Source organism: Oncorhynchus clarkii, chromosome 5 (assembly GCF_045791955.1).
Source record: "Oncorhynchus clarkii lewisi isolate Uvic-CL-2024 chromosome 5, UVic_Ocla_1.0, whole genome shotgun sequence".
Taxonomy (NCBI): Eukaryota; Metazoa; Chordata; class Actinopteri; order Salmoniformes; family Salmonidae; genus Oncorhynchus; species Oncorhynchus clarkii.
Window position 1 is genome coordinate 70,542,195 of NC_092151.1, and position 21,251 is coordinate 70,563,445.

The following is a 21,251-nucleotide window of genomic DNA, read 5'->3' on the forward strand; positions in this document are numbered from 1 at the left end:
GACACACCGAAGCAACCAGGGTCAAAATCCTGCTCACGGGCACGTCAACAGATCTCCCAACAGCCCTCCAAGATCCCCCCCCCCCCCCTTCAGTTCCACAAGATCTGCCCCTCAACCATCCAAGACCCGCCCTCACATTTGCCCCCCACTGAGAAAAATAAACAAATAAATACAATAATTCCATTCCCAAGACCCCCCACCCCCCAATGTACCAACAACCAACAAAATGAACAAAATATTTTTAAAAAGACAAAGGAAACAACAATGCAAAAAACAAGACATCAAATCAAGGACAACCAAAATCATAACAGCAAGGCCAACTGAATATGTATGAGTGCATGTACAGTGGGGCAAAAAAGTATTTAGTCAGCCACCAATTGTGCAAGTTCTCCCACTTAAAAAGAAGAGAAAGGCCTGTAATTTTCATCATAGGTACACTTCAACTATGACAGACAAAATTAGAAAAATCCAGAAAATCACATTGTAGGATTTTTAATGAATTTATTTGCAAATTATGGTGGAAAATAAACTTTTGTTATTGACCAAATACTTATCTCAATACTTTGTTATATACCCTTTGTTGGCAATGACAGGGGTCAAGTCTTCACAAGGCTTTCACACACTGTTGCTGGTATTTTGGCCCATTCCTCCATGCAGATCTCCTCTAGAGCAGTGATGTTTTGGGGCTGTTGCTGGGCAACACAGACTTTCAACTCCCTCCAAAGATTTTCTATGGGGTTGAGATCTGGAGACTGGCTAGGCCACTCCAGGACCTTGAAATGCTTCATACGAAGCCACTCCTTCGTTGCCCGGGCGGTGTGTTTGGGATCATTGTCATGCTGAAAGACCCAGCCACGTTTCATCTTCAATGCCCTTGCTGATGGAAGGAGGTTTCCACTCAAAATCCCAAAAGTTCTATTTTGGTTTCATCTGACCATATGACATTCTCCCAATCTTCTGGATCATCCAAATGCTCTCTAGCAAACTTCAGACGGGCCTGGACATGTACTGGCTTAAGCAGGGGGACACGTCTGGCACTGCAGGATTTGAGTCCCTGGCGGCGTAGTGTGTTACTGATGGTATGCTTTGTTTCTTTGGTCCCAGCTCTCTGCAGGTCATTCACTAGGTCCCAACTGTGTGGTTCTGGGATTTTTGCTCACCGTTCTTGTGATAATTTTGACCCCACGGGGTGAGATCTTGCGTGGAGCACCAGATCGAGGGAGATTATCAGTGGTCTTGTATGTCTTCCATTTCCTAATAATTGCTCCCACAGTTGATTTCTTCAAACCAAGCTGCTTATCTATTGCAGATTCAGTCTTCCCAGCCTGGTGCAGGTCTACAATTTTGTTTCTGGTGTCCTTTGACAGCTCTTTGCTCTTGGCCATAGTGGAGTTTGGAGTGTGACTGTTTGAGGTTGTGTCTTTTATACTGATAACAAGTTCAAACAGATGCCATTAATACAGGTAACGAGTGGAGGACAGAGGAGCCTCTTAAAGAAGTTGTTACAGGTCTGTGAGAGCCAGAAATCTTGCTTGTTTGTAGGTGACCAAATACTTATTTTCCACCATAATTTGCAAATAAATTCATAAAAAATCCTACAATGTGATTTCCTGGATTTTTTTTTCTGATTTTGTCTGTCATAGTTGAAGTGTACCTATAATGAAAATTACAGGCCTCTCATATTTTTAAGTGGGAGAACTTGCACAATTGGTGGCTGACTAAATACTTTTTTGCCCCACTATAGGGCACTATTTACGTGTGTGTTTGCATTTGAAGGAGGGTGTGTGTATATTGCATGTGTACAAACACCTGCACAGCATCAGCCTCAGGCAAAACGGAATTAACTTAAACAACACTGCCCCTCAGTGTCATTCAAACATACTTTTTGTTTTATTTTGACGTAATCTTTTAAAACTTATATTTTGACTGCTATTCTATTATTCTGTTACCCTCAACTCCACTCCCACTTGTCTCCAATCCCACATCCCAACCCTCAGCTTCCCTCAGCCCCTCCCACCCATCTCTGCTGACCACCCTCTTTACATTTCTATGCACCATATATCTTTCAAATATGTTGTGAATTTGAACAGAATTTCAATCTGTCTAATCGAATAGAATCCACAGATTGCGAGTTGAAAATAAATACTTTTACAATGAGAATTATTATATTAGTAATTGACTGACCTGGTCTCTCCAGATCTCCTAACACGGAACCCAGACCGGCTGCATGCGTGCGCCATCGTGCATAAATGTATTTTCTGTCCCACTACACCAAATGCGATCACGACACGCAGGTTAAAATATCAAAACAAATTCTGAACCAATGACATTAATTTGGGGACAGGTCGAAAAGCATTAAACATGTATGGCAATTTATCTAGTTAACTTGCACTTGCTAGCTAATTTGTCCTGGGATATAAACATTGAGTTGTTGTTTTACCTTAAATGCACAAGGTCTTCTACTCCGACAATTAATCCACACATAAAACGGCCAACCGAATAGTTTCTAGTCATCTCTCCTCCCTCCAGGCTTTTTCATCTTTGAACTTATATGGTGATTGGCATCTACACTTTCACCACGAAAACCGGCAAAACATTTAGTCTTTCAATCACCCACGTGGGTATAACCAAAGAGGAGATGGCACGTGGGTACCTGCTTCTATAAACCAATGAGGAGATGGGACAGGCAGGACTTTCAGCGTGATCTGCGTCAGAAATAGAAAGGAATTATATTTTAGCCGTTGGCAACACAGACGCTCGCGAGCAGTGTGGGTGCAATAATTGAATAACATGGATTTCTACATTTATTTTGCGATGCTCGCGCACGCGATGTGTCTGGTCTGGTCAGCATGTAACGGTACTATTTCTAGGGTCAATTTTAGATCAATGTTATGTTATGCATTTTCAGACATTCCTGAATCTGAGACCAAAAACAGGCTACCTGAGGGCAATACCAAAATGAATGGTCTATTGATTCTGTATCCTCCCAACCAAATCTGAAGAGCTTCGATGATTGTATGCCCCAAATATTAAAAGTTTTGTTGGTGGCAAGAATTCTATATAATCATTTTAGATTAAAAGCATGAAGTCTTGAATCTTAAGTACATTTTAGATATCAACTCGTACACCCTGTACCATGGAATCGGTACATCAAAAATCTCTTCCCAACTATTTTGCAATCTGTATGGCACAGTTGTCAATATCCTGATCCTCAAATGACACTGGCATACATTCCTATATATTCTATTTTTATTCCTCTGCCAGTTTTGATCCTTTATATTGGGCAGAAATACCAGTTCCCTACCTCCTCCCGCTGCCACCTGCCGCCTCCAGTTTGGGGGTACAATTAGTTGTGATCTTGGATTGAGCATACCTTCCCATATAATTTTGATAACTCCATGAAAGACATAACTCTACCATTCCAATTTACAATATAATTTAAAAACAAAATACGCTTTCCAAAAATCTTTCCCGTAAATACCAGTATTTTATCAACCAGCACATTTGAGTTCAGCCGTAATATTTGTTCTATCTTTTTAGGGGGATGAAATTCAAATTGTAGCCAGCTCTGCAATGCTGGTTGGAAAAGGAATAGGGGAGGAGATGAGAAGAAAGGAGGGTTAGTGACTTAGCAGCAGGAGCTTTTACTGCCATGACCCCTGACCTATACACCCTGACCCCAGCCCCACGGCAGCCATCACTGCCTTGGAGACTGTCTTCAGTAACGAGTTTATGCAAATTATTTGTGTTGGAGATTCAGGAAGAATTTGGGTGCATTTTTCTCCATATTCCTTCCAGTTTGCTTTATATTTGTTACCACATTACATTAGATCGTTCTTTTTGTTTTCCTCTAACTTATTTTGTATCTCTGTAGTATCGTTTTTATTGCTATCTACCTGTACGATTAGTTCGTGGATTTCCCTTGTTAGTCTTGTTTCTTTAGCCAGCAACTGCTTTTTTATTATTGATGAATATTGAATTGAATGACCTCTGAAGGTACATTTTAAAGGTATCCCAAACAATAAGGGGATTTTCTGAACCTATATTGAACTGGAAAAATTCAGTTCAATTCAATTCTTAGTTAAAAATAAATTGTCCTCCAGTAAACTTAGATTAAACATCCCTGTCCATGTGGAAATTATGTGAAGGCCAATTAGATGATGATCCAATTGCATTCTGTCTCCTATTAATGTTTTTAACCTTTGATGCAAGAGAGAAAGAGACATAGTAGTCAAGATGACCAGCGTAATTTAGTCTCCTCCATGTATATCTCATAAGTTTTTTTTAGTTTTTTTTTTAGTCTCCAAATATCCACTCTTTCTAATGTGTTCATAATATTTGTGATTTCCTTAGGGATAGCCCCCTTTTTTCCAATTTTCACCTAAATGACATACCCAAATCTAACTGCCTATAGCACAGTTTCAGTTAACTTGAAGTATGACTCGAGACTTTTAGTGTGGAGTCCCCAAGGTACATTTGGGCAAATCGTGAAGGAGACATTTTAGTTCATATTCCATTTTTCTGCAAGAATATCATCAAATCTGTATACAAGTATTAGTAGCCATATTATAAGTTCAACATTTGCAAAACAACTAATTTTCATAACTTCATAACTCTGAATATTCTTATTTTTGTCCAAAATGAAAAGGCATGCTGTCGTACAAGGTTAGTTGCTACATTTTACGACATATACATGGTTTCCGGATACTCTCCGTAAAGCCCAGCTCATTGGCCGTCTAGCTAGCTTTGTTTGACCCTGATTGGTGCTTATTTGACAGAGATAGTCGTTCAAGTGATCGGCGTGCCATGAAGGCGTCGCCCTCTGACCAAATATGGTGTCCTATAGGATATACTACACCCCTAATAAAATATTGAAGTCTTGTTACCTTCTAGGATCTCTGAGGAATAGATATGAACGTGACTTGACTCGTTGAAACAACGTTTAGGGTGAGATTTTCAAAGATTCCTTTCTTTGCAAACTGAACGAGTGGAAATACAAAATCGATTGTGCATGCTATATGGACCTCTTTAGGATATGAAAAAGGATTTTATCTAACAAAACGACACTTATCTCTGGCACCCCTTCGGATGATAAATCAGAGCAAAATTTCAGAATCTAAGTACACATTTCACAGAGGTGAATTTATCAAACATTGCGGTGAAAAAACTTTTGTTGTTAGGAGCTCTCCTCAAACAATAGCATGGCATTTTTTCACAGTACTAGCTACTGTAAATTGGACAGTGCAGTTATATTAACAAGAATTTAAGCTTTCAGCCGATATAAGATATGTACCGACATTTGTTGTTTCTCTAAAACCTGCGATTTTGACATAACGCACTGCATGTAGTACAACTGTCCCGTTGATGGGACTCCTGTCCCGTTGATGGGACTCCTGTCCCGTTGATGGGACTCCTGTCCCGTTGATGGGACTCCTGTCCTGAAGAAGCTTTTAACGAGCACGGTGGTGACTTCCTTCACGGTCCATTACTTAACACTGTTATAGTCTCCCATCATGATCATCTGTTGCCTGTAAATTCAATAAATTGGTATAACATTTTTGTTAATTAATATCGTCACACGTTTTGAGTTCCTTTGTACATGACAGAAAATTATTTCACCAACCCCATTCCTTTTTCCAAACAATTTCATCTAAGGATGTAGAGTGAGTTTCCTGTAAACAGTATGTTATATTCCTTTTCTTTTAGCCATGTAAAGACTGACAATCTTATTTATAATCTGCTAAACTGGTACAATTATAACTGGCTATGCTTATTCCCTCCTTACCATAACTAGATACTATTCTCAGTCTAAATCGGCCATAATTAGCACTTGTAAAGTTACTGCCATGAGATTTCAAATGTTTGATATTTACAATTCAAGAAACGGGTCCTAGCAATATTTGTTTTATTCCCTTGCCTGTTTGCCTGTGAGCCAATGCCACAGATGTTAGAAAATTGAGTCAAGATATTATGTGTGTGGTAAATCTGAGTAGGTTGTGTATGATATTGGATGTGATTTTAGTGAGTGTGTATGATGTCTGGATAAGAGTAAGACTATAATGTGTGATGTCCAAATAAATAATAACCCAGACAATTTGCATGGTTGCGTGTTTATGTGTGTAACATGTAGTGCGTATAGCCTTAATATTCAGGATGATAATTGTAACTCCTATCATATCACCACCATAGTTGCATCATAATTACCTTTAACATCATTCCTGTCTGTTGACTTTGACAGTAACACGTCTCTGTCTGTCTGCAGGGAGCAGTGAAGGTTCAGAGCTCAGCGAGGAGATGTCCTGGCCAGCCTTTGAGAGGTAACAATCTGTACAGACACACACACACACGATGTGTGAAGGTCTTTGACCAAAGCTTAGCCTACAGGCAAGCAGCACTTGCTGCCTTCTGAGCCGCTCTCTCCTAGTCTCTCTTACCGGCTCCATGCTAGTGTGACAGAAGTTTTTTGGTAATGCCTATGCTTCAGCTCAGTGGGCGAACACAGTCTTGACGTATTGAGGTTCAAACACAGTAACAGGTCACAGAAGCCCTTATGTCCCACCGTCCGTTGATCTGTACCAGAACAACCGTCCTGAACCCAACCCTGACGCTTTGCCAAAACGACAACAACCTTAACCTTTACAACCTTAACACTAATCTGAACCTTTACAATGAGCCAAGCTGAGAGAACCCAACCTTAACAGTGTTCCGTGCCTCCACCCTGTGCCTGTCCCACCCTGAACAGGACTCGGTTCTATCACTCTCTGGGGCCTGTGACCCGCGTGGCCAGAATCCCCTACAGAGGAGGCCTGAGGCCCAGCAGGTACACACACACATTGCGCCCCTACTCCTCCTCTGTGCCCCTACTCCTCCTATACACCCCTCTCAACCATCTCTCCACCCTGCCATCTGCTGCCCCCATATCCCACAGCTCCTATCTCTGCCCGGGGCCAGTGTGCTTGTGTGTGTGTGTGTGTGTTGGGGGGGGGAATTGGTTCTTCTATCTTCTAAGTCCCAACAAGTATAGTAAAACAAGGGAAATTCTCCCTTATGGGGACATTTATCACGTCCCCATGAGGACAAACACTATTTTAGGCTTAGGGGTTAGGGTTATGTTCGGGGTTAGGGAAAATAGGATTTTGATTGGAAATTAATTTTAGGTCCCCACGAGGATAGAAGATCATAACGTGTGTGTGTGTGTGTGTGTGGTATAATCAGGTGGTGGGCCTCTGGGTGATTCTCCGTTAAACCAGACCATTTTAGCAACACTCTTGCTCTCCCTGTATGGCATATCTCACATACTTTTTAATGACTTGTTTACTGTTCAAACATTGATATGGGATCGTCAATGAATCATTATGTGGACCCTGCAGGTTTTGTTAGAAGTGACAGATTCAGAATGTTCCAGTAAGTTCCCAGTGTCATACTGCTGGGAGCTCTGCTCTGTCAGTCAGGGATGACCTGCTATACACTTCTATTCTAGCTCCATACAGTTACGATGGATTGTGTTCTCTTCTCTCTAATGCTTCACTGGTTTCCTTCTTGCTCCCACTGGCTGCCCTCTTCTTACTCTCTGTGATCACAGCCAGACAGACTCTGCACTGGAACCTTCCAGGAATATATTGAAAGGAAAATGCATCTGTGGAATTGATTCAAAGCAAACCAAATACTGCTGCTACACAGTTGATTGAATTTGCAGATAGGTCAGTTCAGATATTGATTAATGAGGAAACTTCCCTACAGATTCCGACTGGCCATACTTCAGACAAAGTGCTTTTCGTATTTCTGTGAGTGCATGTCTGTTTATGTCCTTGTCACGGAGTGTGCGCCTGTTTGTGTTTCTGTGTGTGTGTTGTAACCATGCTGTGTTCTGCTGTAGCTCGGCAGAGTCTGAGGAGTTAGCGGTGCACCTGTACCCTGGAGCCGTCACCGTACAGGGAGTCCTACGACGCAAGACTGTCCTCAAGGAGGGCAAGAAACCCACGGTGAGAACATACACTACCACACACACAGAACATATTGTATTTACAGAAGGAACACCAAAACGTGTACTGTACAGACAGAGAAGGACATATACATGCACACACACACACACAGCCAGCCATCTGTTTTGTCAGGGTTGTCCCTGTAGCTGTGTGTTGATGGTGAGAGCCCAGCAGTGCTGTAGAAACACTCTCAAGACTAAGCAAAACAGTACACCTCAGAGACTAATACATACATTCAAACCACCAGCTCCCTTTTCTCTTTCTCCCTCTCTTCTGTTTCTCTGCCCTTTCACTGTGGTACCCCTGTTCTCCGTGTTCTTTCGCTGCATTCCTCCTGCTCTCTTTCGCTTCCCTCTCTCCCTGCTGTATCTCAGCTGTCTCATCTATTGCTGTCATCCTGACTGTTATTTGTATTTAATGAGCTTCTCTCTGCTGTCGCTCTGGGATGGAAACTCATCTGGACATGGTTATATGCCTGAGGCTGGCAGAGCTGACAAGGCTACGTAAGGGTAGCATAAGGTTTACAGTAGGTGACATAAGACCTGTTTTCTTTGATATAACAACTTCTCGGCCTCTGTATGATTCCCTCTTTCTGTCTTTCCTTTGCATATGCACGCAACACACGCACAGTCAGAGCCACACTCCATTAGTCTTTTATTACTCTGTGAGCCTGTGTTTCCTCTCAGCAGGTCTCGTTTAGAGCAGATATTTTATTCTCCAACCAACCAGGCCTGGAAAAACCTCATACTCTCTCTCTCCGTCCCGCCGTCTTTGTGTTGCTCTACATCTCACTCGCTCCATATTTACTTCTTTGTCCCCGTCTCTCTGCTGAAGCAAACAAGCGGCAACAGAATTATATCTGTAGTCAACATAACTCACAGATTTCCACTATAACATCTATTTATATTTGCGTCTGTACTGGTCCATGTAGTAGCCTAAACTCGGTCTTCAATAATGGACTACTGTTATAAGCATATCCTATTGATTTATGTGTACTGTATGTTGCCCTGAAACTAGTTGTATGTATTAGGAGTATCTTTAAAGTTGTATTGTATTGATAGACTGGTGTAAGTGACTATTGCGTATGACCTATAAACCCTGACCTCTGACTGTGTGTATAGGTAGCGTCGTGGACCAAGTTCTGGGTGGCTCTGTGTGGAACTCAGCTCTACTTCTACCCTGCCAAGTCCCTAAAGGCCACAGAGAGAAAGCATGTAAGTCTCTCTCAGCCATCTCACTCTACACCTCCCTCCCTCCATCATCCAGTCTCCCTCCCTCATACCATCCCCTTCCACACTCTCTGGGTCTCCAGACCTGGCTGTTGCTGCCTCATTGTTCCAGTGTGATAAATCCAGCCAGCAAAGGGAAAGCGGGAGGGAGTGAGAAGGTGTGTGTGGACAGTGTCAGTTTGACAGGGGAATAGTACTCGCACAGCAGATTTGAAACTGCACAGGAGCTCAGAGGAAGGAGAGAGCGAGAGGAAGGAAAAACTAGTGGAGCGCCTGATGGAGGGATGTTGTCTTGGGACTAGCGCAGTGGGAGGGGATGTTGTCATGGGTCTAGGGGCTAGAGCAGTGGGAGGGGATGTTGTCATGGGTCTAGGGGCTAGAGCAGTGGGAGGGGATGTTGTCATGGGTCTAGGGGCTAGAGCAGTGGGAGGGGATGTTGTCATGGGTCTAGGGGCTAGCGCAGTGAGAGGGGATGTTGTCATGGGTCTAGGGGCTAGAGCAGTGGGAGGGGATGTTGTCATGGGTCTAGGGGCTAGCGCAGTGGGTGGGGATGTTGTCATGGGGCTAAGGGCTAGCGCAGTGGGAGGGGATGTTGTTATGGGTCTTGGGGCTAGCGCAGTGGGTGGGGATGTTGTCATGGGGCTAAGGGCTAGCGCAGTGGGTGGGGATGTTGTCATGGGGCTAGCCCAGTGGGAGGGGATGGAGGGATGTTGTCATGGGTCTTGGTGCTAGCGCAGTGGGAGGGGATGGAGGGATTTTAAGAGTGGAGCAGCATCTGGTAGCACTCATTGGATAATGAGACCAAGGATATAATCCTAGTCCTCTGTGTCACTCGCAGGGTAATGGGAACCTCGTGGCAGGGAAACACACATACAGTGCCATCTACAAACTGAGTGCAGTCTGCAGACAACTGTTTTCAAACTCTCACAAATGTTATTTTTTTCTGTAGTGTCTTAGGTTTCAGAAAGAATACTTGTATAGGACTATAAGAATCAGCAATAATATCAGAATGCTCTCTTCTCTCCTTTTCTTCCCTCTCTTTTCTTCTCCCTGTCTCTTCCCTTCCCTTCTTCTCTCTTCTCTTCTCCCTATCTTCTTCTCTCTTCTTTTCCCTCCCTTCTCCTTCTCTTCTTCTCCCTCCCTTCTCCTTCTCTTCTCCTCCCTCTCATCTCTTCTCTTCTCCTCCCTCTCCCTCTCCCTTTTCTTATCTTCTCCTCTCTTCTTCTCCCTATCTCCTCTTCTCTTCTTCTCCCTCTCTTCTCTCCTCTTCTCTTCTTCTCCCTCTCTCTTCTCTCCCTCTCCCTTCTCTTCTCCTCCCCTCTCCCTTCTCTTCTCCTCCCCTCTCTTCTCCTCTTCTTCTCTCTTTTCTTATTCTCCCTCTCCTCTTCTTCTCCCTCTCCCTTTTCTTATCTCCTCTTCTCTTCTTTTCCCTCTCCCTTCTCCTCCCTCTCCCTTCTCTTCTTCTCCCTCTCGTTTCTCTTCTTCTCCCTCTCGTTTCTCTTCTTCTCCCTCTCGTCTCTCCTCTCCTTCCTCTCCATTCTCTTTATTTTCTTCTCCCTCTCTTCTCTCCTCTTCTCTTCTTCTCCCTCTCTCTTCTCTCCCTCTCCCTTCTCTTCTCCTCCCCTCTCCTCTTCTTCTCCCTTCTCTTCTTCTCTTCTCTCCTCCCTCTCTCTTCTTTTCCTCTCCCTCTCTTCTCTCCTCTTCTCTTCTTCTCCCTCTCTCTTCTCTCCCTCTCCCTTCTCCTCCCCTCTTCTCTTCTTCTCCCTTCTCTTCTCCTCTTCTTCTCTCTTCTCTTCTTCTCTTCTCTCCTCCCTCTCTTCTTTTCCTCTCCCTCTCTTCTCTCCTCTTCTCTTCTTCTCCCTCTCTCTTCTCTCCCTCTCCCTTCTCCTCCCTTCTCTTCTCCTCTTCTTCTCTCTTCTCTTCTTCTCTTCTCTCCTCCCTCTCTTCTTTTCCTCTCCCTCTCCCTTCTCTCCTTCTCCCTCTCCCTTCCCTTCTCCCCTCCCATCCCTTCTCTCCTCTTCTCCCTCTCCCCTCCCTTCTCCTCCCCTCCCTTCTCCTCCCCTCCCTTCTCTTCCCCTCCCTTATATTCTTCTTCTCCCTCTCCCTTCTCTTCTCCTCCCTCTTCTCTTCTCCCCCTCCCTTCTTTTCTTCTCCCTTCTCTCCTTCTCCTTCTCTTCTTTTCCTTCTCTTCTCTTCCCTCTCTCCTCTTCTCTTCCCTCTCTCCTCTTCTCTTCCCTCTCTCCTCTTCTCATCAGTTCAAGTCATCTAGCAGTAAGAGTGTGTGTGTCGTGGGGTTAATGGCCATCATGGCAGACGACCCTGAACATCCCGACATCTTCCTGCTCACAGACTCTGAACATGGTGAGACTGTGACTGTTTGACAGTTATTCAGCCAATCACATACAGACATGAATGTTCAGCCAAACTACTTATCTCCATTCCTCAGATGATCTGGATGTCCTTGGTGTAAATCCTCAACACACCCCATACATACTCTCTCTCACATGCACTATACACCCATATTGTATGCAGATGTGATCACATGCATAAACACGTGTGTACCGACACACACAAACACACACAGGTTCCTGTCTGTCTGATCCAGCAGTATCCCTGTCTGCTATGTGTACTGCATGCCTGTCATATCTGACCGTCTGTCTTTTTCTCCCTACACACACACACATACATACACACACACATATACACACACACACACAGTCTAAGTCCCTGTTCTCATATGTTCTGTATTGCGGCAGCTTCATGGCTCCTGCTGTACACAGATGGAGATGTGAGACTGAATCCCAGTTCTCTGCTACAGTGACATCTTGTGACCGTGTATTTCTGTGTTTCCTAGGTAACACCTATAAGTACCAGGCAGGGAACAAAATGAACGCCCTGCTGTGGTTCAAACACCTCAGTGCTGCCTGCCAGAGCAACAGACAACAGGTAACAGACACACATACACACACTCACCCACACATATACCCACACCAACCAGCCCTCATACTTTTCTCTCTCTCTCTCCAGGTCCCAGCCAATTTGATGTCCTTTGAATGATTGCTGCTGTAGAGGACAGAACGATAGAGAGAGAGAAAAGAAAGGAATAGGGGAGGAGATGAGAAGGAGGGTTAGTGACTTAGCAGCAGGAGCTTTCACTGCCATGACCCCTGACCTATACACCCTGACCCCAGCCCCACGGCAACCCCCCCACTGCCACCACTGCCTTAACTTAAGGAGCCGTGTGTGTGTATGAGTGTGTTGAAGCAGTGGTTAATTTGGCTGCGTAGATTACTGAATGGGGAACTACACCACTTCTCCTTTCTTGTTGTCTCTGTCTCTTTTCCAGTGGACTATCAACCTCGTGGAACTATGGGATGTCTCCTCTCCTCTTTCTTGGGATGGATGGACATTATTTATCCTTCATCACTCCCCCTCTTCTTGACACAGCGTGGTCTGGTGGAAGACAGTCTGCACTTTGTAGGGCAGGACTTACACAACAACACACTCACAAACAACACTGGACTAAGCCAATGGAATGGGATTTTAAACACTTTTCTTTATCACACTTTGACTCACACACACAAGACCCCAATGGTGTCTTCACACACTTGACATGAGTTGGGCTCACAAAACTGACACTTTTCGCTCATTCACAAATGCACAAATGTACACACAAGCACACACACTCGGACAAGGGGGAGTGAGCGTGTGATTGCAGCATTGTGAACATGAAGGGCTCTGATTCTCAATCTATTCCAGCAGAATCTACTCCCACACACACGTCCTGAATGTCTCCAACTGTTTTATATTCCAGAGCCTCCCCTTCTCGGGTCTATGTATGTGAGCGCGTATGCTAGGTCACATCACCGATACCATAAACCCAGTGTCTAAGCTTTCCTCTATTCCACTGTTATGGACCCAGTTATATCTCTTTTAGAAATAGGCTTTTGGGTTACTCTCTGGACAGCCGTCTGTGCTCTGTCCACTTGTTAAGGCTCTAGATTCCCCAGAACACACACACACATTAACACTAAAGACTTGAAACTGTGAAAAGGTGAACGATAGAGCAGAGTGAAAGATGGGGGAGTGTTGAAGGGATACTTGGGGATTTTGGCAATGAGGCCATTTTATCCACTTCCCCAGAGTCCGATGAACTCATGGAAACCATTTGTATGTCTCTGTGTCCAGTATGAAGGAAGTCGGAGGTAGTTTTGCGAGACAATGCTAACTAGTGTTAGCGCAATGGCTGGAAGTCTATTGGTATCTACTAGCATGCTAACAGATAGACAGAGACATATAAATGGGAAGTGGTTAAAAGGCCCTCATTGCCAAAATCCCCAAGTATCCCTTCAACACCAGACAAATGATTTTCTCAACTTCTTGTTTTGTTGTTGCTTTAACATGAGTGGGAGATTCAGGTCCTGAGCTAACCTGCTTCACAACTCTTGAGTGTATACACACAGACTGCTACACACACGCACACACACACACTGCTGCAGACACACACATGAAGCTATCTGGAGCCATTCAGAATTAATTTTAACGATTTTGTTTAGTGTTTTAGTTTCCTTGGTGTGCTGGATGTATTGGCAGTATTACTCTGTAGATGACATGCAAATGTCTAGCTTGTTTTAATTGTCTGTTACATTTCTGTTACATTTTATTTTTGGTTTCTTCACTTTTTCTGACAATTGTATACCTTTTTTTTATTTACTTGTTTTTTATTTTATTGTTGTAGTTTTTTAATGTTTTCTCACCTATGAGTTTCTCACATAGGAGTACGGTACAGACCTACTACACTCTAAGGCAGAGTTCCCTGGCAGCCTCTAGACCTTTCCCCTGGTCCATACTCCTGGCATCTTCACAGGGGTGTGCCAATGTACCAAACACATTTTATTTCAGATTTGGGAGCAAGTGTTACAATTAGAACAAATTAAATGAATATGTTTTTGGGGAAAGGAAGAAGGATGGTGTAGTAACATATATTCTGATACTAGTCATCTCAGAAAGGACTTAAAGCTTTAATAGTGATTTATCCTACATTATAAACTGGGTGGTTCGAGCGATGAATGTTTATTTGGCTAAAGCCGCGGTATATCAGACCGTATACTGTACCATGGGTATGACAAAACATGTATTTGTATTGCTCTAGTTACGTTGGTAACCAGATTATAATGAGCAATAAGGCACCTTGGGGGTTTGAGGTATATGGCCAATATACCACGGCTAAGGGCTGTATCCAGGCACTCCTTGTTACGTTGTGCATAAGAACAGCCCTTTGCCGTGGTATATTGGCCATATACCACACCCCCTCGGGCCGTATTGCTTAATTCTCTCCCGTCTCTGTCTCAACTTGATAGTCAGGTTAGGTCCAATGATAACAATGATTTACATCTCCCATCTCCCATCTGTTCCTATAGCTATGTTTATGTCTCTTTTCGTTCACATGTCTATTGTCTACTTACAATCGGAGGTCCAGCAAGTTCGCATAACATTCCTCACACCTCAAACTGACACTGTACTCTAGCAGCAAGAGACTCCATCTCCCATGGGCCTTGTGTGGCAGCTGTTGTCTCTTAGGTCCTCTAGAGGCTGAGCTAATGGGAGTAGGTAGGTAGAACTTATCTCTAACCACTGATATATAGGGCCAGACTTTTATTCACCCCCTAATGGCTTGGTGTAATCTGATCCAAGATGTGAGGCTAAGGGCAACTTCTACATACTCCATTTCAATGACCTACAGAGGCTCATTTCAGAGGGTCAACTCCTCAGCTCCTGGTAGTTATCCCAGCATGACCCCACACACACACACATCTACAGCATCAGCTCCATTAACAGCTATGCTCCAGCAGGGCTCCACAAACGAGTGGATGAGGAAGCCAGAGAAAGAGAGGAATGAGGGGGGTAGTGTTCGTGGTACAAAGGGATGAGAGGAAAGTAATAGTATGAGTGTGTAGAACTTTTAATTTGTGTTTTTTTTTAATTATACCTTATTAAGATTAGATATGCAGAGCCTCTAGGCTGTCATTTCCTCACTGTTGAGCAGTGTGTAGAGCTCTGTGGGAAGTGGTATGGCATATTCTATGTGGAGTGAGTATGAACAGAGAGTTGAATGAATCTAGTACAGATGGTGGGGTGCAGGAGCTGGACAGCGACGCAATCGGACAGAAGCTGCCCACAGAAGACCAGCAGAGGCGAAAGCAGTCTGTTTCCCCTCTGTTGTCCTCTTTTCCACTCCCATCTCTTGTTTCCTTCTCTTTCTCCTCTGGACATAGAGGGCTTCAATGCAAGATGAAAAGGGTGAGAGATGACATGCAAAAAAGATATTTTCCCATGTTAGTGTCGTGTCAAACAGGGCGTGGGTGATGTTTGCATGTGTACCAGTGTCATAACTAACTATTATAGGTAAAGGGTTAGGAGTGCCCTTGAGCTTTTACAATCTGTTAGGGGGGGCCTTTTGTTTCTGAGAACTTTCTGAATGTCAAAAAGGTTTGTGAGGTTTCCACATTGTAACCAAAATGTACAAGGTTTCTGTGTCAATGTACAAATGCACAACTGTGTGTACTGTCTGAGTGAAGTTGCTTTTTGGATTTGTCTGCAGCTCTCATTTTTATTTTCCTTTACAGTTCAGCTGAGGTGACTGGTTTACACAGGAGGGGGGTGCTGTGGTGTTGTGTGTGCGCTGTAGGAATGGAGAAGTTGCCTGTAGCCATAGTTAATTAAGCATATTCCCTCCAAATCCTAATTTGAACCATAGGGAAAATGTGTAACTGACCTTGGATCATTGTCTAGGGCGACATCTACCTACTCTACTCCACTCCATATGGCTCAGTTGGAGAGTGATGTTTATGATGTGTTGAAGACGTCACTTAGCTCTGTCCATGCCCCATGAACTGTGGGGTGTGTCCATGTGCCATCCCTCTACCACCTGTACCCTGACCCTAGTGAGGACCCACCCATGTCATGTGGCCCAGGTTTGCACTATGACCTCTGAACTGAGTGATGTGACCCGGGCCTCATCCAGACAACCAATAAACACTCTGCCCTTTTTATACTCTGTCCCTTTGGTTCGCTTTTATTTATTTAAACATGGTTTCAGCTAAATGTGGTGTATGAATGTGTGTGTAAGGCCAGGACCTACCACATGAACTGTTAAACCACATGAACTGTTAAATGTCCTGGACAGTGCTTGTGGTTAGAAAAAAAAATGTGTGTGTGTGTCTAAGCTGGTGTTAATACATTTTAGGTCCTGATTGACCTACAATCCTTCCTACTGAAATAAACCTACTTGAATTGTTGAACTAGTGTTATAGTTTTTCAATTGACTTGATCTCAATTTCTCTCAATTCAATTCAAATGGCTTTATTGGCATGGGAAAGATGTTTACATTGCCAAAGCAAATGGAATAGACAATAAACAAAAGGGAAATAAACAAGAGAAACATAAGTAAACATTACACTCACAAAAGTTTTAAAAGAATAGCCATTTCATATGATATATTATTGGCTACGTAAAGTGTTGTAACAATGTGAAAGTAGTTGAAGTATGAAAGGGAAAATAAACAGATAAAAATAGGTTGTATGTTTGTGCTCCACTGGTTGCCCTTTTCTCATGGCAGCAGGCCACAAATCTTGCTGCTGTGATTGCACACTGTGGTATATGGATATGGGAGTTTATCAATGTTTGATTTGTTTTAAAATTCTTTGTGGGTCTGTGGTAAATATGTCTCTAGTGTGGTCATACATTTGGCAGGCGGTTAGGAAGTGCAGCTCAGTTTCCACCTCATTTTGTGGGCAGTGGGCACATAGCCGGTCTTCTCTTGAGTGCCAGGTCTGCCTATGGCGGCCTCTCAATAGCAAGGCCATGCTCACGGAGTTGACATACAGTGCCTTGCGAAAGTATTTGGCCCCCTTGAACTTTGCGACCTTTTGCCACATTTCAGGCTTCAAACATAAAGATTTAAAACATGTATTTTTTTGTGAAGAATCAACAACAAGTGGGACACAATCATGAAGTGGAATGACATTTATTGGATATTTCAAACTTTTTTAACAAATCAAAAACTGAAAAATTGGGCGTGCAAAATTATTCAGCCCCCTTAAGTTAATACTTTGTAGCGCCACCTTTTGCTGCGATTACAGCTGTAAGTCGCTTGGGGTATGTCTCTATCAGTTTTGCACATCGAGAGACTGACATTTTTTCCCATTCCTCCTTGCAAAACAGCTCGAGCTCAGTGAGGTTGGATGGAGAGCATTTGTGAACAGCAGTTTTCAGTTCTTTCCACAGATTCTCGATTGGATTCAGGTCTGGACTTTGACTTGGCCATTCTAACACCTGGATATGTTTATTTTTGAACCATTCCATTGTAGATTTTGCTTTATGTTTTGGATCATTGTCTTGTTGGAAGACAAATCTCCGTCCCAGTCTCAGGTCTTTTGCAGACTCCATCAGGTTTTCTTCCAGAATGGTCCTGTATTTGGCTCCATCCATCTTCCCATCAATTTTAACCATCTTCCCTGTCCCTGCTGAAGAAAAGCAGGCCCAAACCATGATGCTGCCACCACCATGTTTGACAGTGGGGATGGTGTGTTCAGGGTGATGAGCTGTGTTGCTTTTACGCCAAACATAACGTTTTGCATTGTTGCCAAAAAGTTCAATTTTGGTTTCATCTGACCAGAGCACCTTCTTCCACATGTTTGGTGTGTCTCCCAGGTGGCTTGTGGCAAACTTTAAACAACACTTTTTATGGATATCTTTAAGAAATGGCTTTCTTCTTGCCACTCTTCCATAAAGGCCAGATTTGTGCAGATTTGTTGTCCTATGGACAGAGTCTCCCACCTCAGCTGTAGATCTCTGCAGTTCATCCAGAGTGATCATGGGCCTCTTGGCTGCATCTCTGATCAGTCTTCTCCTTGTATGAGCTGAAAGTTTAGAGGGACGGCCAGGTCTTGGTAGATTTGCAGTGGTCTGATACTCCTTCCATTTCAATATTATCGCTTGCACAGTGCTCCTTGGGATGTTTAAAGCTTGGGAAATCTTTTTGTATCCAAATCCGGCTTTAAACTTCTTCACAACAGTATCTCGGACCTGCCTGGTGTGTTCCTTGTTCTTCATGATGCTCTCTGCGCTTTTAACGGACCTCTGAGACTATCACAGTGCAGGTGCATTTATACGGAGACTTGATTACACACAGGTGGATTGTATTTATCATCATTAGTCATTTAGGTCAACATTGGATCATTCAGAGATCCTCACTGAACTTCTGGAGAGAGTTTGCTGCACTGAAAGTAAAGGGGCTGAATAATTTTGCACGCCCAATTTTTCAGTTTTTGAATTGTTAAAAAAGTTTGAAATATCCAATAAATGTCGTTCCACTTCATGATTGTGTCCCACTTGTTGTTGATTCTTCACAAAAAAATACAGTTTTATATCTTTATGTTTGAAGCCTGAAATGTGGCAAAAGGTTGCAAAGTTCAAGGGGGCCGAATACTTTCGCAAGGCACTGTAGTCAAGAATTTTCTTAATTTCGGGTGCTCTGCTGCTGTGTAATCTGTTAATTTATTCGGGATCGGTGTCCCTTCCACGGGACTGTTGAGCTAATGTAGGCTAATGCGATTAGCATGAGGCTGTAAGTAACAAGAACATTTCCCAGGACATGGACATATCTGATATTGACAGAAAGATTAAGAATAATTTAAGCTAACTCCACTGTTCAATTTACAGTAGATGTTACAGTAAAAGAATACCATGCTATTGTTTGAGGAGAGTGAACAATTATGAACAGACACATTTGGGAAGTCTTGATACAAAATTTGAACAGAAATACAATGGTTCATTGGATCAGTCTAAACCACATATGTCAGAGTCAAGGCCCGCGGGCCACATCCGGCCCGCAAGAAGGTTTTTTACGGCCCCTGGGATGATCTTGATTTATTATTAGAACCGGCCCGCAGCAAGCCGGCAGCCCGCAGATCTTTTACACGCACCAATACTACATTTCCCACAATGCAAAGGTGACGCACCGAGCAGTAGGCTGCTTCATTTCAATATTTATTGGCACAGCAGTCGTCAGCATCACAGTAAAATTAACTTTCAGATACCCATCAAAAATGGCAAAACGGAAGGTGGATACTGAGAACCGGGGGTTTCAAACAAGGTGGGAGTCGGAGTATATGTTCACGAAGGTAGCTGGAAAACCTGTGTGTCTTCTGTGTGGAGAAAGTGTGGCGGTACTGAAAGAGTATAATCTGAGACGACATTATGAAACGAAACACGCGGACAAAAACAAGAATATGGACATGGAACAAAGGCTACAAAAGGCAGAGGAATTAAAACGAGGCCTCAAATCTCGACAGGCTCTGTTCAAAAAAGCCAAATCACAAGGCCAGGCTGCTGTCAAGGCCAGTTTTATTTTGGCAGAAGAGATCGCTAAATCAGCCCGGCCATTTACGGAGGGGGATTTCATCAAAAACTGCATGATTAAAGTTTGTGACGAAGTTTGCCCAGAAAAAAGGCAACTCTTTTTAAATGTGAGTCTGAGCAGAAACACCATTGCCGAGAGAGTAGACCAGTTGTCCATCAATCTAAAAGAGCAGCTTGTGAAAAAGGGAAAAGATTTTATTGCATATTCCTTGGCTGTGGATGAGAGCACCGACATTTCTGACATTGCCCAGTTGTCAATTTTCATCCGCGGAGTGGACTCCAACCTAAGCGTGACAGAGGAGTTTTTGGCTTTACGTCCTATGCATGGCACAACTACGGGGCATGATTTGTATGAAGAGGTGTCAAGATGTGTAAATGAGATGGAGCTGCCTTGGGAAAAACTCGTGGGTTTGACAACCGGCGGAGCACCTGCGATGTGTGGACACAGGAGCGGACTGGTGGCGAAGATACGGGAAAAGATGCAAGAGGAAAACGCGACAGGTGAGCTGACAGCTTATCATTGTATCATACACCAGGAAGCGTTGTGCGGTAAAGCCTTGAAAATGGAGCATGTAATGAGCATCATCACGCGCACAGTTAACTTTATCAGAGCCAAAGGTTTGAATCACCGCCAGTTCAAGGCATTTCTGACGGAGTTAGAAACGGAGCATGGTGATTTGCCTTATCACACAGAGGTGCGATGGCTAAGCCAGGGAAAGGTGCTTCAAAGATGTTTCGAGCTTCGTGAGGAGATTTGTCTGTTCTTGGACAGCAAAGGGAAAGACACAACACAACTCCGAGACGAAATGTTTCTGTGTGAAATGGCTTTTCTGTGTGACATTACGAGTCATCTGAATGCAATAAACTTGCAGCTGCAGGGTCGGGATCGTGTCATCTCTGATATGTACAGTACAGTGAAGGCATTTAAAACCAAACTGACTCTGTGGGAGACGCAGATGCGGAAAGAAAATTTGAGCCACTTTCCCAGCTGCCAGACCATGAAAGAGAAGCTCTCTACCAGTGCGTTCCCGAGCACACAGTTGGCTGATAAAATAGGTATGCTTGCCGCTGACTTTCGACGCCGATTTGCTGACTTTGAAGCACAAAAAAGCAGGTTGGAACTGCTCGGTAACCCATTTGCTGTTGACGTGGAAAGCTCACCACCAAACCTCCAAATGGAGTTGATTGACCTCCAATGCAATGATGCACTGAGGGCAAAATATGCGGCAGTGGGTGCTGCGGAGTTCGCCCGTTTCCTCCCCGGCACAATGCCCCAGCTGCGCATCCAGGCTGCTCAAACGTTGTCTATGTTTGGCAGCACATACCTGTGTGAACAACTGTTTTCTTTGATGAACCTGAACAAAACATCACACAGAAGTCGACTTACTGCTGAACACCTCCACTCAATTCTGAGGATTTCTTCAGCTCAGAGCCTTACCCCGAACATTGATGAACTTGTGGAAAAGATGGGACACCACCAAGTATCACCCTCAACCTCAAACAAGTGAACATTACTGTGCAATCACATATTTAGAGTTTTTACTCAGTTCAAGTTTAAAAGTTAAAATTTAATATTTGTTTTCACTGCATGTTACTTCTCCTTAAACAAAGTGTTGTT

At 43.6% G+C, this 21,251-nt stretch overlaps 1 protein-coding gene across 6 annotated transcripts in view; it reads left to right on the forward strand.

Moving 5' to 3' along the window:
• LOC139409317 (Ral GEF with PH domain and SH3 binding motif 2) overlaps window positions 1–16,509 on the forward strand; it is a 135,135-nt gene extending 118,626 nt beyond the window's left edge. For 2 of the 6 annotated variants that reach the window (XM_071154267.1, XM_071154266.1), the window contains exons 13-19: window positions 6,263–6,317; window positions 6,743–6,820; window positions 7,877–7,982; window positions 9,104–9,196; window positions 11,467–11,572; window positions 12,066–12,157; window positions 12,558–12,904. In XM_071154267.1, the coding sequence (XP_071010368.1) occupies window positions 6,263–6,317; window positions 6,743–6,820; window positions 7,877–7,982; window positions 9,104–9,196; window positions 11,467–11,572; window positions 12,066–12,157; window positions 12,558–12,653 (626 nt within the window). In that variant the 3' untranslated portion in view covers window positions 12,654–12,904. Of the gene's footprint in view, window positions 1–6,262; window positions 6,318–6,742; window positions 6,821–7,876; window positions 7,983–9,103; window positions 9,197–11,466; window positions 11,573–12,065; window positions 12,158–12,238 lie in introns of all 6 variants that reach the window. The other 4 variants (XM_071154269.1, XM_071154268.1, XM_071154271.1 and 1 more) reach the window with 4 other exon arrangements.
• The last annotated feature ends 4,742 nt before the right edge of the window (window positions 16,510–21,251 follow it).